This window comes from Scyliorhinus torazame, chromosome 4, assembly GCF_047496885.1.
Source record: "Scyliorhinus torazame isolate Kashiwa2021f chromosome 4, sScyTor2.1, whole genome shotgun sequence".
NCBI classification, from domain to species: domain Eukaryota; kingdom Metazoa; phylum Chordata; class Chondrichthyes; order Carcharhiniformes; family Scyliorhinidae; genus Scyliorhinus; species Scyliorhinus torazame.
Window position 1 is genome coordinate 324,915,389 of NC_092710.1, and position 12,118 is coordinate 324,927,506.

The 12,118-nt window shown below is 49.8% G+C and overlaps 1 protein-coding gene across 4 annotated transcripts in view; it reads right to left on the bottom strand.

Annotated features, from left to right (window-relative positions):
* The window catches only part of daam2 (dishevelled associated activator of morphogenesis 2), a 458,630-nt gene that overhangs the window by 176,605 nt on the left and 269,907 nt on the right, over positions 1 to 12,118 (bottom strand). For all 4 annotated transcript variants that reach the window (XM_072500175.1, XM_072500172.1, XM_072500174.1 and 1 more), the window contains one exon: positions 6,625 to 6,719. In XM_072500175.1, the coding sequence (XP_072356276.1) occupies positions 6,625 to 6,719 (95 nt within the window). The remainder of the gene's footprint in view (positions 1 to 6,624; positions 6,720 to 12,118) is intronic.

Here is a 12,118-nt window from a genome sequence, read left to right on the forward strand (position 1 = left end):
ACAACAGGTGAGGGAATTTCCATTGCTCCCGACACAGGGGATCCAGGATAGAATGCTCTCGGGGGTGTGGGTCGGGGAAGGCAAGGTGTCAGAGATATACCGAGAGATGAGAGAAGAGGGGGAGGAGCTGGTGAGCGAACTAAAAGGAAAGTGGGAAGAAGAGCTCGGGGAGGAGATAGAGGAGGATCTGTGGGCTGATGCCCTCAGCAGGGTAAATTCCTCTTCCTCGTGTGCCAGGCTTGGCCTGATTCAATTTAAGGTGCTACATAGAGCACACAAAACGGGAGCAAGGTTAAGCAGGTTCTTCGTAGTGGAGGACAAGTGTGGGAGGTGCGGCGGAAGCCCGGCAAACCACACACATATGTTTTGGTTGTGCCCGGCACTGGAGGGGTATTGGAGGGGAGTGACAGGAGTGATTTCGAAGGTGGTGAAGGTCCGGGTCAAACCAGGCTGGGGGTTAGCTTTATTTGGAGTTGCGGATGAGCCGGGAGTGCAGGAGGCGAAAGAGGCCGATGTGATGGCCTTTGCGTCCCTAATAGCCTGGCATAGGATTTTACTCATGTGGAAGGAAGCGAAACCCCCCGGACTGGAGGCCTGGATAAACAATATGGCGGGGTTCATAAAACTGGAGCAGATTAAGTTTGCACTGAGAGGATCGGCTCAAGGGTTCACCAGAAGGTGGCAACCATTCCTCGACTACCCAGCGGAGCGTTAGAGGGAAGATAGATGACCAGCAGCAGCAACCCAGGGGGGAGGGGGGGGGTTCATTTTATGTTAATTGATTAGTTTACCATGTTGGTTAGTTACTTTTTATTAGAGTGTGGTTAACATGTTACATGTACTGTTAAACTTTCTTTATGTTTGATGTGTAAGGGGAAAAAATTGTGAACGAAAAATTTCAATAAAATATATTTTTATAAAAATTTTAGATTCAAGATAAGTGGCAAAGGAGAAAACATTTCACTCCGAGGGTAGTGGGAGTCTGGATTTCGCTTCCCGAGTTGGCAGTGGAGGCAAAGACCCCAAACTCTTTTAAAAAGTACCCGGATTTGCACCTTAAATGCTGCAAGCTACAAGGCTCTGGACTGGATGCAGGAAAGTAGGATTTAAAAGGGCGCCCTTGGGCTGGCATGGACAAGATGGGCTGAATGCCGCCCTTCTGTGCTGTAACATTTCTATGATTCTGTGATTCTATTTTCATGCAGATTTGGGGGCGTTGTTCCTGGTGCCCTGGACATTTAAACTTCAACCAACTGAGAGAATACATTTTGACACCTCACTGCATCTACATTACAAAGACGACCAGACTTCAAATGTAGCTTATTGAATGTAAATCACAGCAGGACGGCCTGATGCTGTGTAAATACAAGTTCTTTCTTCTATAACTCTTCCTCTATAACGGAGAATCCCGCCCAACAACTTTATACTGTCTGAGAAGACTATGCTGATTTGTTGGCAAGTGGAGTCTGATTGATCATAGAATCACAGAATTTACAGTACAGGAGGCCATTCGGCCCATCGAGCCTGCACCAGCTCTTGAAAGAGCACCCTATCCAGGCCCACATCTCCACCCTATTCCCAAAACCCAGTAACCCCACCCAACACTAAGGGCAATTTAGCATGGCCAGTCCACCTAACCTGCACATCTTTGGACTGTGGGAGGAAACCGGAGCACCCGGAGGAAACCCACTCAGACACGGGGAGAACGTGCAGACTCCGCACTGACAGTGACCCAAGCCGGGAATCGAACCTGGGACCCTGGAGCTGTGAAGCAATTGTGCTAACCACTATGCTACCGTGCTTCCCCTACAATGATAGAAACATTGCCATGGAGAATGCACCAGTTGATGTTAACTGACTAGAAATATGTCCATTTTCTGGTGGAGAATAGTATTTGTGTACCAAGTACACACAACATAGCAACCAGAGGGATAGTGCTCTGATTAGCACCCAGCTTTAAGTATAACATTTCCTAAAGCGAGTAAATAACCAGGCATCAGCAGAAAGTGCAGGAACGTACAGCATTTACTCCAGCAGCTACGCCGGCAACAAGTATGAACCTGGTATATGTGGAAAGAGTAGTCAGTTTCTCATTTATATTGGCTGCCTGACGCACGGTGAAGCAATAAACAGACATCAGTAGCCCTTTTTTGAAAGGTACCCTCACTTTAATCATTTTTAGCAGAATGCTGAGCTCACTATCAAGTATCCAGGACATCAGAGCCTGTTCTTGGCAGGGGCACGATGAGGAGAAAGCCATCCCGAGTTGTAAACTGGGTGATGCTGGAGCTAAAAAGGTTAAATATGAGGACAGGCTGCGTAGACTAGAGTTTTTGAATGAATGAGTCAAAGAACAATACAGCACAGGAACAGGCCCTTCGGCCCTCCAAGCCTGTACCGGTCATGATACCAACCTTTTCCAAAACCTTCAGCACTTCCTTGTGCCGTATCCCTCTATACCCGTCCTATTCATATATTTGTCAAGATGCCTTTTGAACGCCGTTAATGTATCTGCTTCCACAACCTGCCCTGTCAACGTGTTCCAGGCACTCACCTGCCTCGCACATCTTCTCTAAACCTATGCCCCCTAGTGACTGACCCCTCCACGCTGGGAAAGAGTGCCTGCCCATCCACTCTATCCATGTCCCACATAATCTTGCAGACCTCTATCGGGTCACCCCTCAACCTCCATCTTCCCAATGAAAACTGACCGACATGGGACACCAGCGATAGATTTTCCTGATTGGGCTAACTTAGATCTGACCACACTTGATGAATTCATACATTGTGCAAAGTAATAATTATTAATTTCTATTGCAACAATACACGTCAAAAATTAGAAATTAAGGTTTGAATATAACTTTCTGTACATATCTATTGTGTTCCCTCGAGTGCAGAGAATAAAGGGGTACTTTAATTGGGGTGCTTATGTTGGTCAAATGAGTCGATAGGGTAGGTAGAGAGAGATTATTTCCTGTGACAGGTGAGTCTAGAATTTGGAACATAACAAAATTAGAACTCAGCCAGTCAAAGGCTGAATTTGATGTTTGCAAATGGAGTCTCGCCCACCAGCTGGAGGACCTGTCGCAGCCCCACTTTCGCCTTAGGTCAGCCTGGGGCCTTCCCTGGGATTAAAGACCCCCCACCCAAAGAGCTGCAGGCCGGTAACTCTTCATTGCCGTGAGTGGCATTGGAAGCGGTGGCAGCTGCCAGCATTCTGTACCCACCAGAGGCCCAGGGTCAATGAGGGACCCCAGGCTAAAGGTGAGTGAAGGCAGAATGAGTTCGCGGAGTGGCTATCAGTGGGTCCCCCACTCCCTCCCCCCACCCCTCCATTCCCAATGCCAGTTTCCTGGTCAGGCACTGAGTGCCTTTAACCAAGCTAATGCCCCCGAAATCCCACCTAATGGACTCCCTGTGTGGTGACTGCCTGTCTGCTATAGGTTGAACATCATAAAACCATAAGACGTAGGAGCAGAATTAGGCCACTTAGCCCATTGAATCTGCTCCGCATTCAATCATGGCTGATATTTTTCTCATCCCCATTCTCCTGCCTTCTCCCCATAACCCCTGATCCCCATCTACGATAGAATGAGGCTCTGAAGTGGGTATCAATTTCCCACTTGATAATAATAATCTTTATTGTCACAAGTGGGCTTACATTAACACTGCAATGAAGTTACTGTGAAAAGTCCCCAGGCGCCACATTCCGGCGCATGTTCGGGTACACAGAGGGAGAATTCAGAATGTCCAATTCACCTGACCTGCACGTCTTTGGACTGTGGGAGGAAACCGGAGTACCCGGAGGAAACCCACGCAGACGAGGGGAGAACGTGCAGACTCCGCACAGACAGTGACCCAAGCCAGGAATTGAACCCAGGACCCTGGAGCTGTGAAGCAAGTGCTAACCACTGTGCTACCGTGCCGCCTCAATTAGTGTCTGGATCCACAAGACATCTAGGCCAGGATTTAATCGGGCAGGGGCATGAAGGTGGCGGGGTCCCCAACTGGGGAGGCGACATTAAACCCCACCCGCTGCGAGAGAGCGCTTCTTCACAAACAGGGTAATGGAACTCTCTACCCCAAAAATCGGCTGAGAATCAACCCAAATTTGCTAAACTGGGCTTGATACATTTTTTTCTAAGGGTATTGAGGGTTATAGAATCAAGCTGAGGGGTGGTGATAGAGTTAAGAAGCAGATCAGTCGTGATGTAACTGAGGAGGAGGAACAGGCTCGAGGGGCCGAATGGCATTACTCCTGTTCCTACATTCCTTCCTATGTTCGTGTGCCAGTGGCCTTAGCCTCTTTGAAGCGGCTGAGACAATAAACAAGTTGACTCGCTGCTCTCCCTCTGCTGCTGCTCTCTGCTGCCTGAACAAGTGTTTTGCCTGCGGGACCTATGGCTACAGGGATCTTTCAAATGTTAAAAATTAAAAACAACATGATGTGGAATCAACGTTATCCTGTTACCGTGGCTCTCCCGTGTAATTAGCCACGGCAGAGTTTGGGCTTCAGTTCTGTCTAAATTGGCAGCGGCAATGTTTTGTTTGGTCATTTTCAATTAAGTTCAGCGGGAATGCGATGAATATTAAAACGTTGTTTCCATTTCTGTGTGAGGTTTTGACTGGAACACAGCAAAGTGCGTTAATGCTGAAAGCTAATCTCCTACGGCCTTTCATTTTCACTTTACATCAGAGGGAACATGACACGTTGCCGGTGCGGAGCTCAGGTGCTAGTGGAATCCATCCAAGTTCTCATACAGTACAGTGCACTCCGACTCAACACAGATGGCTCAGTCCATCGACGGGAGGACCAGCGTGACCGTTTTGGCAAATTTGTCATCTCAAACGGAGCCTGACCTGAGAAACCTTTTCCAGTGCGTCAGAGGTTGCCCGGCGCTCTGGATTCGGCCCAACTACCGCCGCACAGCGGATTCGAGAGTATCAATGCTGAGACCAACAAACCACAGGTCAAACTGGAGTGAAGGAGGCCTTTTGGTCTGTCCTGAGCAACGACATTCGACCTGGCACAGAACTCCAGCTGTTTCGTAAATGAGCTCAATGTTTCATGGCTGTTGTTGCGTTCTGCATAAAGAAAGACCGGCCCAGTTCCTTCTCTTAACTTAACGGTCCTTTGCCAGTAGAGTCTTTCAGATCTGGTGTACTTTGAAACATCAACAACCTAAGAACACCATCACTCCCTCAAATTTCCCTGAAGACCTGGACAATATCACAGTTCTGTCACTGGCGTTGGGTCAAAATCAGTAAATTCGCTACCTAATAATCCAAAGCACAGTAGGAGGCCCTTCAATCCACCTTGCTTGTACGGACTCTTTTGAGAGAGTTATCCAAGTTATGCCGCACCCCTACTCTTTCCCAATAACCTTGCAAATCCAAGTATTTATCCATTTCTTTGGAAAGTTATTATTGAGCAACAGTTCTCCGAGTTACCTCCGCTCTTCTAATTCTGGCTTCCTGTGTTTGTGGCTTCTTGCGCTCAGTTTTAATAGCTCCACCATTGGAGGTCGTGCTTTCACTTGCTGAGGCCCAAACGCTGGATCTCCAGCCCCCCCATTACCTTATTGACTCTCTACTACGTCGCTTCAAGATACCCACTCTTTGACCAAGCTGTAGGTCATCTGACCCAAGTTTCCTTATGTGACTGATTCAGCATTTGTTTTATAACTATGGCGCCTTGAGAAATCTTATTGCATTAAAGGCGCCATGAGAATTTAAGTTGTTGTTGAATCTGTTTCCATCACTCTTTCAGGCAGTGCATTCCAAATCACAACACTGTTCTGTACTGCACATCTCCCCAGGTCGTATGCCAATCATCCCAAACCGTCTATTGGCACGAGTTCGAATGAGGGCAGAGGAGCGCTGTCCGGCGTCCCCGCCAATAGTTATCGCTCAACCAACATCACTCAATCAGACAATCTGATCGTGTTGCCAAACTGGACTCTTCTGGGCATTGTGGTGAGCTGGCAGTGTAGACGTACTACCACTGGCCAGCAGCCCAGGTTAATAGGGACATGGGTTCAGATCCCCTCACGGCAGCTGGTGGAATTTCAATTCAATTAATAATTCTGAATTTGGAAGCGAGACTCACCATGAATCTTTTATTTTTTGAACCAACTGGTATCCTAATGTCTTTTAGCGGAGGAAATCTGCCAACCTTACCTGGCCTGGCCTGCTTGTGACTCAGCAATTATGGCCGATTCTTAGTTAATTCAAAACTGCCCTCCGGAATGGCCTGGGAAGCTTCCCAGATCAAGGGCAATTGGGGGAGGGCATCAAATTCTGGCCTGGCCAGTGACACCTACATCCCCAGGAAATATATATATTTTAAAATTGACTGCTTCGTTTCTTTCATCACAACTTCAAAACTATTTAATTAGCGGGAAAGAAACTTTGGAACATCCTATGGATGTGAAAGGTGCGATGTAAATGCAAGCTGCTGGTTTATTTGCATTCTCCAGTCGAGTCAGCTCCTCATGTGGAGAGGGGACGGTGACCGCCCAAGGGAATGAGGAGGCTGGGAAAACAATTGCACTGGCAAAGTCTAAGCAGGAAGAACTGAACAAACAAACAAACGACAGATTTGTCTCTCAGGTGAAACTTTACCTCATCGGTTGTGTCCTCAGAGCTGTTTTAAGGCCCTCGACGATCGTGTTTCTCATCTCCATTTCCTCTTCGTCGAATGCAAAAACGGTCTGCATCTGTAAATGAGACCAAACATTAAATCGGCCTGCGTCCTTCTTGTACAACATGTGAATGCCCCCCTCCAAAGCCACACCCCACAAAAGGAATTTGGCGAGGTGACAGCCCACTCTCGCTGACATCAATTCAATGTGGCAGGGGCATCTTGTGGCGGCAATTCCTGGCGGAGGGGGAGCAGCGCGGGGAAATCCCGCGGCCTGATGGATGGGCGTTGTAAGAGAAGTTGGCAGTATTTTCAGGAGATTTCTAAAGGAGAGGTAGAAAGATGGATTGGTTTGGGAAAGGAATTCCAGAGATTAAGGCTCGAGCGTTCTGAAGTCACGACTGCAAGTGGTGAAATGTAGACCAGGCCACAGGTAGAGGACAGAAGGGTTGAGAGGAGGATTTAAAAGCTGAGAAAGTAACAGGAGTCGGGAAATGGGAGAGCACAGTGAGATTCAGAGAAGATTTTAAACCATAGATAGAAAACAGATGTAGGAGGAGGCCATTCGGCCCTTCGAGCCTGCTCCACCATTCATTATGATCATGGCTGATCATCAAGTTCAATACCCTGATCCCGCCTTCCCCACATATCCCTTAATCCCTTTAACCCCAAGAGCTATATCTAGTCCCTTCTTGAAATTACACAACATTTTAGCCTCAACTACTTGCGGGAGTGAATTCCGCAGATTCACCACAATCTGGGTATAGAAGTTTCTCCTCACCTCAGTCTTAAAGGTTTACCCCCTTATCCTCAAACTGTGACCCGTGGTTCTGGACTCCCCCAGCATCGGGAACATTCTTTCTGAATCTACCCTGTCTAATCCTGTTAGAGTTTTGTAGGTTTCTATGAGATCCCCTCTCTCTCTTCTAAACTCCAATGAATATAATCCTGACCGACTTAGTCTCGCCTCACATGACAGTCCCGCCATCCCAGGAATTAGCCTGGTAAATATTCGCAGCACTCCCTCCATAGCAAGAACGTGGGGCGCAATTCTCCTAAATGGAGACTAAGTGTCCGCGCCGTCGTGAACGCCGTTGCGTTTCACGGTTGCACAAAACCGATTCAGGCTCCAGCCTTACATCCTGGCGCGGACTGGGGGCGGCACCAACCCGCGCATGCGCAGTGGCGAAGTGCCAACCGGTAGACTCGCGGAACGCTCCGGCCCCAACACAACATGGCGCAGGGGTTCTGGGGCCGGAAGCGGAACAAAGTAGGCCAGGGAGGGGGGGACGATGCCAGCCCGCCAATCGATGAGCCCTGATCGCGGGCCAGACCCCATCATAGGTCCCCCACCCCCAGGTCAAGGAGCGCTTTTCCCCACCCCCCCAGGCCGCCCCCCGATCCTTCGCGCAGAGTTCCCGCCGGCAGCGACCAGGGGTGAACGGGGCAGCGGGACTCTGCCGTTTCCGCGCGGCCGCTCGACCCATCCGGACTGGAGAATCGGCGGCACGGACAGCGGCCCGCGACCAGCGCCGTGCCAAACCCGCCGGCGCAAATGGCGCCGATTCGCCGCACCTCGGAGAATCTCGCGCTGGCGTTGCCTTGGTTCTGACGATTCTCCGGCCCGGCGCGGGGCTGGGAGAATCGCGCCCACCCTTCCTCAGCTAAGGAGACCAAAACTGCACACAATATTCCAGGTGTGGTCTCACCAAGGCCCTGTATAATTGCAGCAAGTCATCCCTGCTCCTGTACGCGAGTCCTCTCACTTGGACGGCCAACATACCATTTGCCTTCCTTATCTCCTGCTGCACCTGCATGCTTACGTTCAGCAGCTAGTGCACAAGGACACCCAGGCCTTGTTGCACATTCCCCTCTGCCGATCTATAATCTGCCTTCCTGTTTTTGCCAGCACAGTGAGTAACCTTATATTTATCCACATTATACCTCACCTGCCATTAATTTTCCCACTCACTCAGCTTGTCCAAATCACACTGAAATATCTCTGCATCCTCCTCACAGCTCACCCTCCCACCCGATTTTGTGTCATCTGCAAATTTGGAGATATTACATTTAGTTACCTCATCTAAATCATTAATATACAGGGGGCGGCACGGTGGCAAGCATTGCTGCCTCACAGCTCCAGGGCTCCGGGTTCAATTCCGGCCTCGGTTAACTGTCTGTGTGGAGTTTGCACTTTCTTCCGGTGTCTGCCTGGGTTTCCTCCGGGTGCTCCGGTTTCCTCCCACAGGTGTGCAGGTTAGGTGGATTGGCCATGCTACATAGCCCCTTAGTGTCCAAAAGGTTAGGTGGGGTTACTGGGTTACGGGGGTAGGGTGAAGGTGTGGGCTGAAGTAGAGTCAGTGCAGACTCGATGGGCTGAATGGCCTCCTTCTGCACCGTAAATTCTATGATTCCATGCTGTGAATAGCTGGGGTCCCAACGCCAATCCCTGTGGTATCCCAGCAGTCACTGCCTGCCATTTGGGAAATAAATTGGATGCGTTCGAAAAATGGGGAGCTACTGTGGATCAGAGCGAAGGAGGGAGAGATGACCAGCTTAACAAAATGTCTCCTGAAAGACCGCTTTAAATCCCATCTTGTGTCAATAAACTGGCCCAGGTGATGGGCTCAGCAACAACAACATGCATTCGTATAGCATCTTAATGCGGTGAAATGCCCTAAGGCACTTCACAGACGTGATTAGCAAATAATATCTGAAACCCTGGTTGCAACACTCGGTGGGCCCAGAATGTTGCAAAGCCAGACTCCCAGCTGTGCCGTCTCCCAGCTGTTTTCCAGGAGGCCTGTTTGGGTGTGAAATGGTTACCCTCCTGCAAAAGTGGATAACTGACCGGGCCAATTAAGAGGCCTATTGAGGTCGGTTCCAGTCAGCCAGAGAAGGGAGTCAGTCTCCTAGCAACAGACTGGGGCCCACCATTTTCGATTTGAATTCATCCCCACAATGACCTGTGCAGGAAGATGACCACAGCTGCTGCCCCAGACTGGCCTGTGGAAAGGTGCCGCCATCCACCAGGGTGGTCTGGTAGGTGTGGCCATTTTTAGTTTGGCAAAATATTCGAAGTGCTGTGAGGACACCTCCACCTTGCCAGCAGCAGGCTACCACTCTTAAAGTGCTGGAGGCCTCCTGCTTCGGAAGCCCGCATAACAACCTTAATTCATCACCTCCTGGTCACTAATTGACCGTTCCTCGAAAAATCATGTCGAGTGACTAATCCCAAAACGTTGCGAGATCAGGATCTGAATTTGCTTCCAAGGCTGGCGTCCCAATACCAAAAGGAAAATCCTGCTCCCTCTCTATGTCCTACAGCCTTCAAGAGCTCTGCGCTTCTCCAGTTCAAGCCTCCTTGCGCATTCCCGATTTTAATCGCTCCACCATTGATGGCCGAGGCCATCAGTTCAGCAATTCCTTCCCTGAACCTCTCCGCCTCTCCTCTTTGAAAAAAAAACTCCTTAATACCCTCTTCCTTGCAAGGGGTGCAGCTTACAAACATGGAGATATGACGGGGCGTATGTTAGCAGGTCAGCTCCGGAGGGAGGCAACGGTAAGGGAAATTGTTCAGATGAGGGATAGGGCAGGTTGGTGATGGCTCCGGATCTGATTAACAAGGTTTTTGAGGAATTTTATGAGAGGTTATACAGGTCAGAGCCACCTGGGGGAGGCTGGGAGATGCAGGAATTTCTAGATTGATTGGAGTACCTGAGGTTAGGGGAGGGGGACAGGGCTACATTAGAAGGAGCGATAGTGGAGCAGGAGATAAAGGATGCGATTGGGAGGATGCAGTCATAGAATTTCATAGAATTTACAGTGCAGAAGGAGGCCATTCGGCCCATCGAGTCTGCACCGGCTCTTGGAAAGAGCACCCTACCCAAGGTCCACACCTCATCCCTATCCCCATAACCCAGTAACCCCACCCGACACTAAGGGAAATTTTGGACACTAAGGGCAATTTAGCATGGCCAATCCACCTAACCTGCACATCTTTGGACTGTGGGAGGAAACCGGAGCACCCGGAGGAAACCCACGCAGACACGGGGAGAATGTGCAGACTCCGCGCAGACAGTGACCCAAGCCGGGAATCAAACCTGGGACCCTGGAGCTGTGAAGCAATTGAGCTATCCACAATGCTACCGTGCTGCCCCGTGCTGCAGTCAGGGAAGGTGGCAGGGCCGGATGGGTTTCCGGTGGAATATTATAAAAAATTCAAGGATAAGCTGGCACCCCTGATGGTGGGAATGTTTGAAGAGGCGATAGGGAAGGGGGTGTTGCCACTAACTTTGGAGCAGGCATCGATTTCCCTGTTGCTAAAAAATGACAAGGATCTGACGGAGTGTGGGTCATATGGGCCCATATCACTTTTGAATGTGGACGCAAAAGTATTGAGATGAAATGAAAATCGCTTATTGTCACAAGTAGGCTTCAATGAAGTTACTGTGAAAAGCCCCTAGTCGCCACATTCCGGCGCCTGTTCGGGGAGGCTGGTACGGGAATTGAACCGTGCTGCTGGCCTGCCTTGGTCTGCTTTCAAAACCAGCCAATTGTGAAGGTACTGGTGGGTATGCTGGAGGAGTGCCTCCCGAAGGTGATAGGGGAGGATCAGATGGGGGTCGTGAAAGGGAGGCAGCTCTTTTCAAATGTTAGAAGGGTACTGAACGTCGTTATGGCACCGGCAGAGGGGAAGGAAACAGAGGTGGTTGTGGCATTAAAAGCTGAGAAGGCGTTTGACCGGGTAGAATGGGGGTACTTGATGGCAGTTCTGGAGCGGTTTGGGATTGGACCAAGATTTGTGAACTGGGTAAAGCTCCTATATAAGGAGTCGAGGGCATTGTCCGCACAAACAACATCAGCTCGAGATACTTTTCTCTCCACCGTGGGACTAGGCAGGGATGTCCTATGTCCCCCCTGCTGTTTGCACTCGCGATTGAGCCGTTGGCCATCGCATTAAGAAGTTTGGGGGTATGGAAAGGAATAGTGCGGGCGGGGGGGAGGAATAGAGCATAGGGTATCCTTATATGCTGATAACTTGCTGCTGTATGTGTCGGAACCGAGTGTGTTGATAGGGGGAATATTGGAGTTGCTTCGAGTGTTTGGGTCTTTCTCGGAGTACAAACTAAATCTAGACAAGAGTGAGTATTTTGTGGTGTCTCGGCCGGGGGTGGGGCAGGGGTGGGGGGGGGGGGCTGCCATTTCGTAGGGCAGGGACTCACTTTAGGTACCTGGGAGTGCAGGTTGCCCGGGAGTGGGGGGGGCTCCGCAGGTACATTTCTAGTTTGGTGGGGAGAGTGAAAGCTGATTTGGCAAGGTGGGATGGTCTCCCTCTGTATTTGGCGGGTTGGGTACAGGAGGTTAAAATGAACATGTTGCCGTGATTTCTGTTTATTTTTCAATGCCTGCCGATTTTCTTGCCAAAGGCTTTTTTCTGAGAGATTCAGGGAAGGATTACTTCGTTCGGGAGGG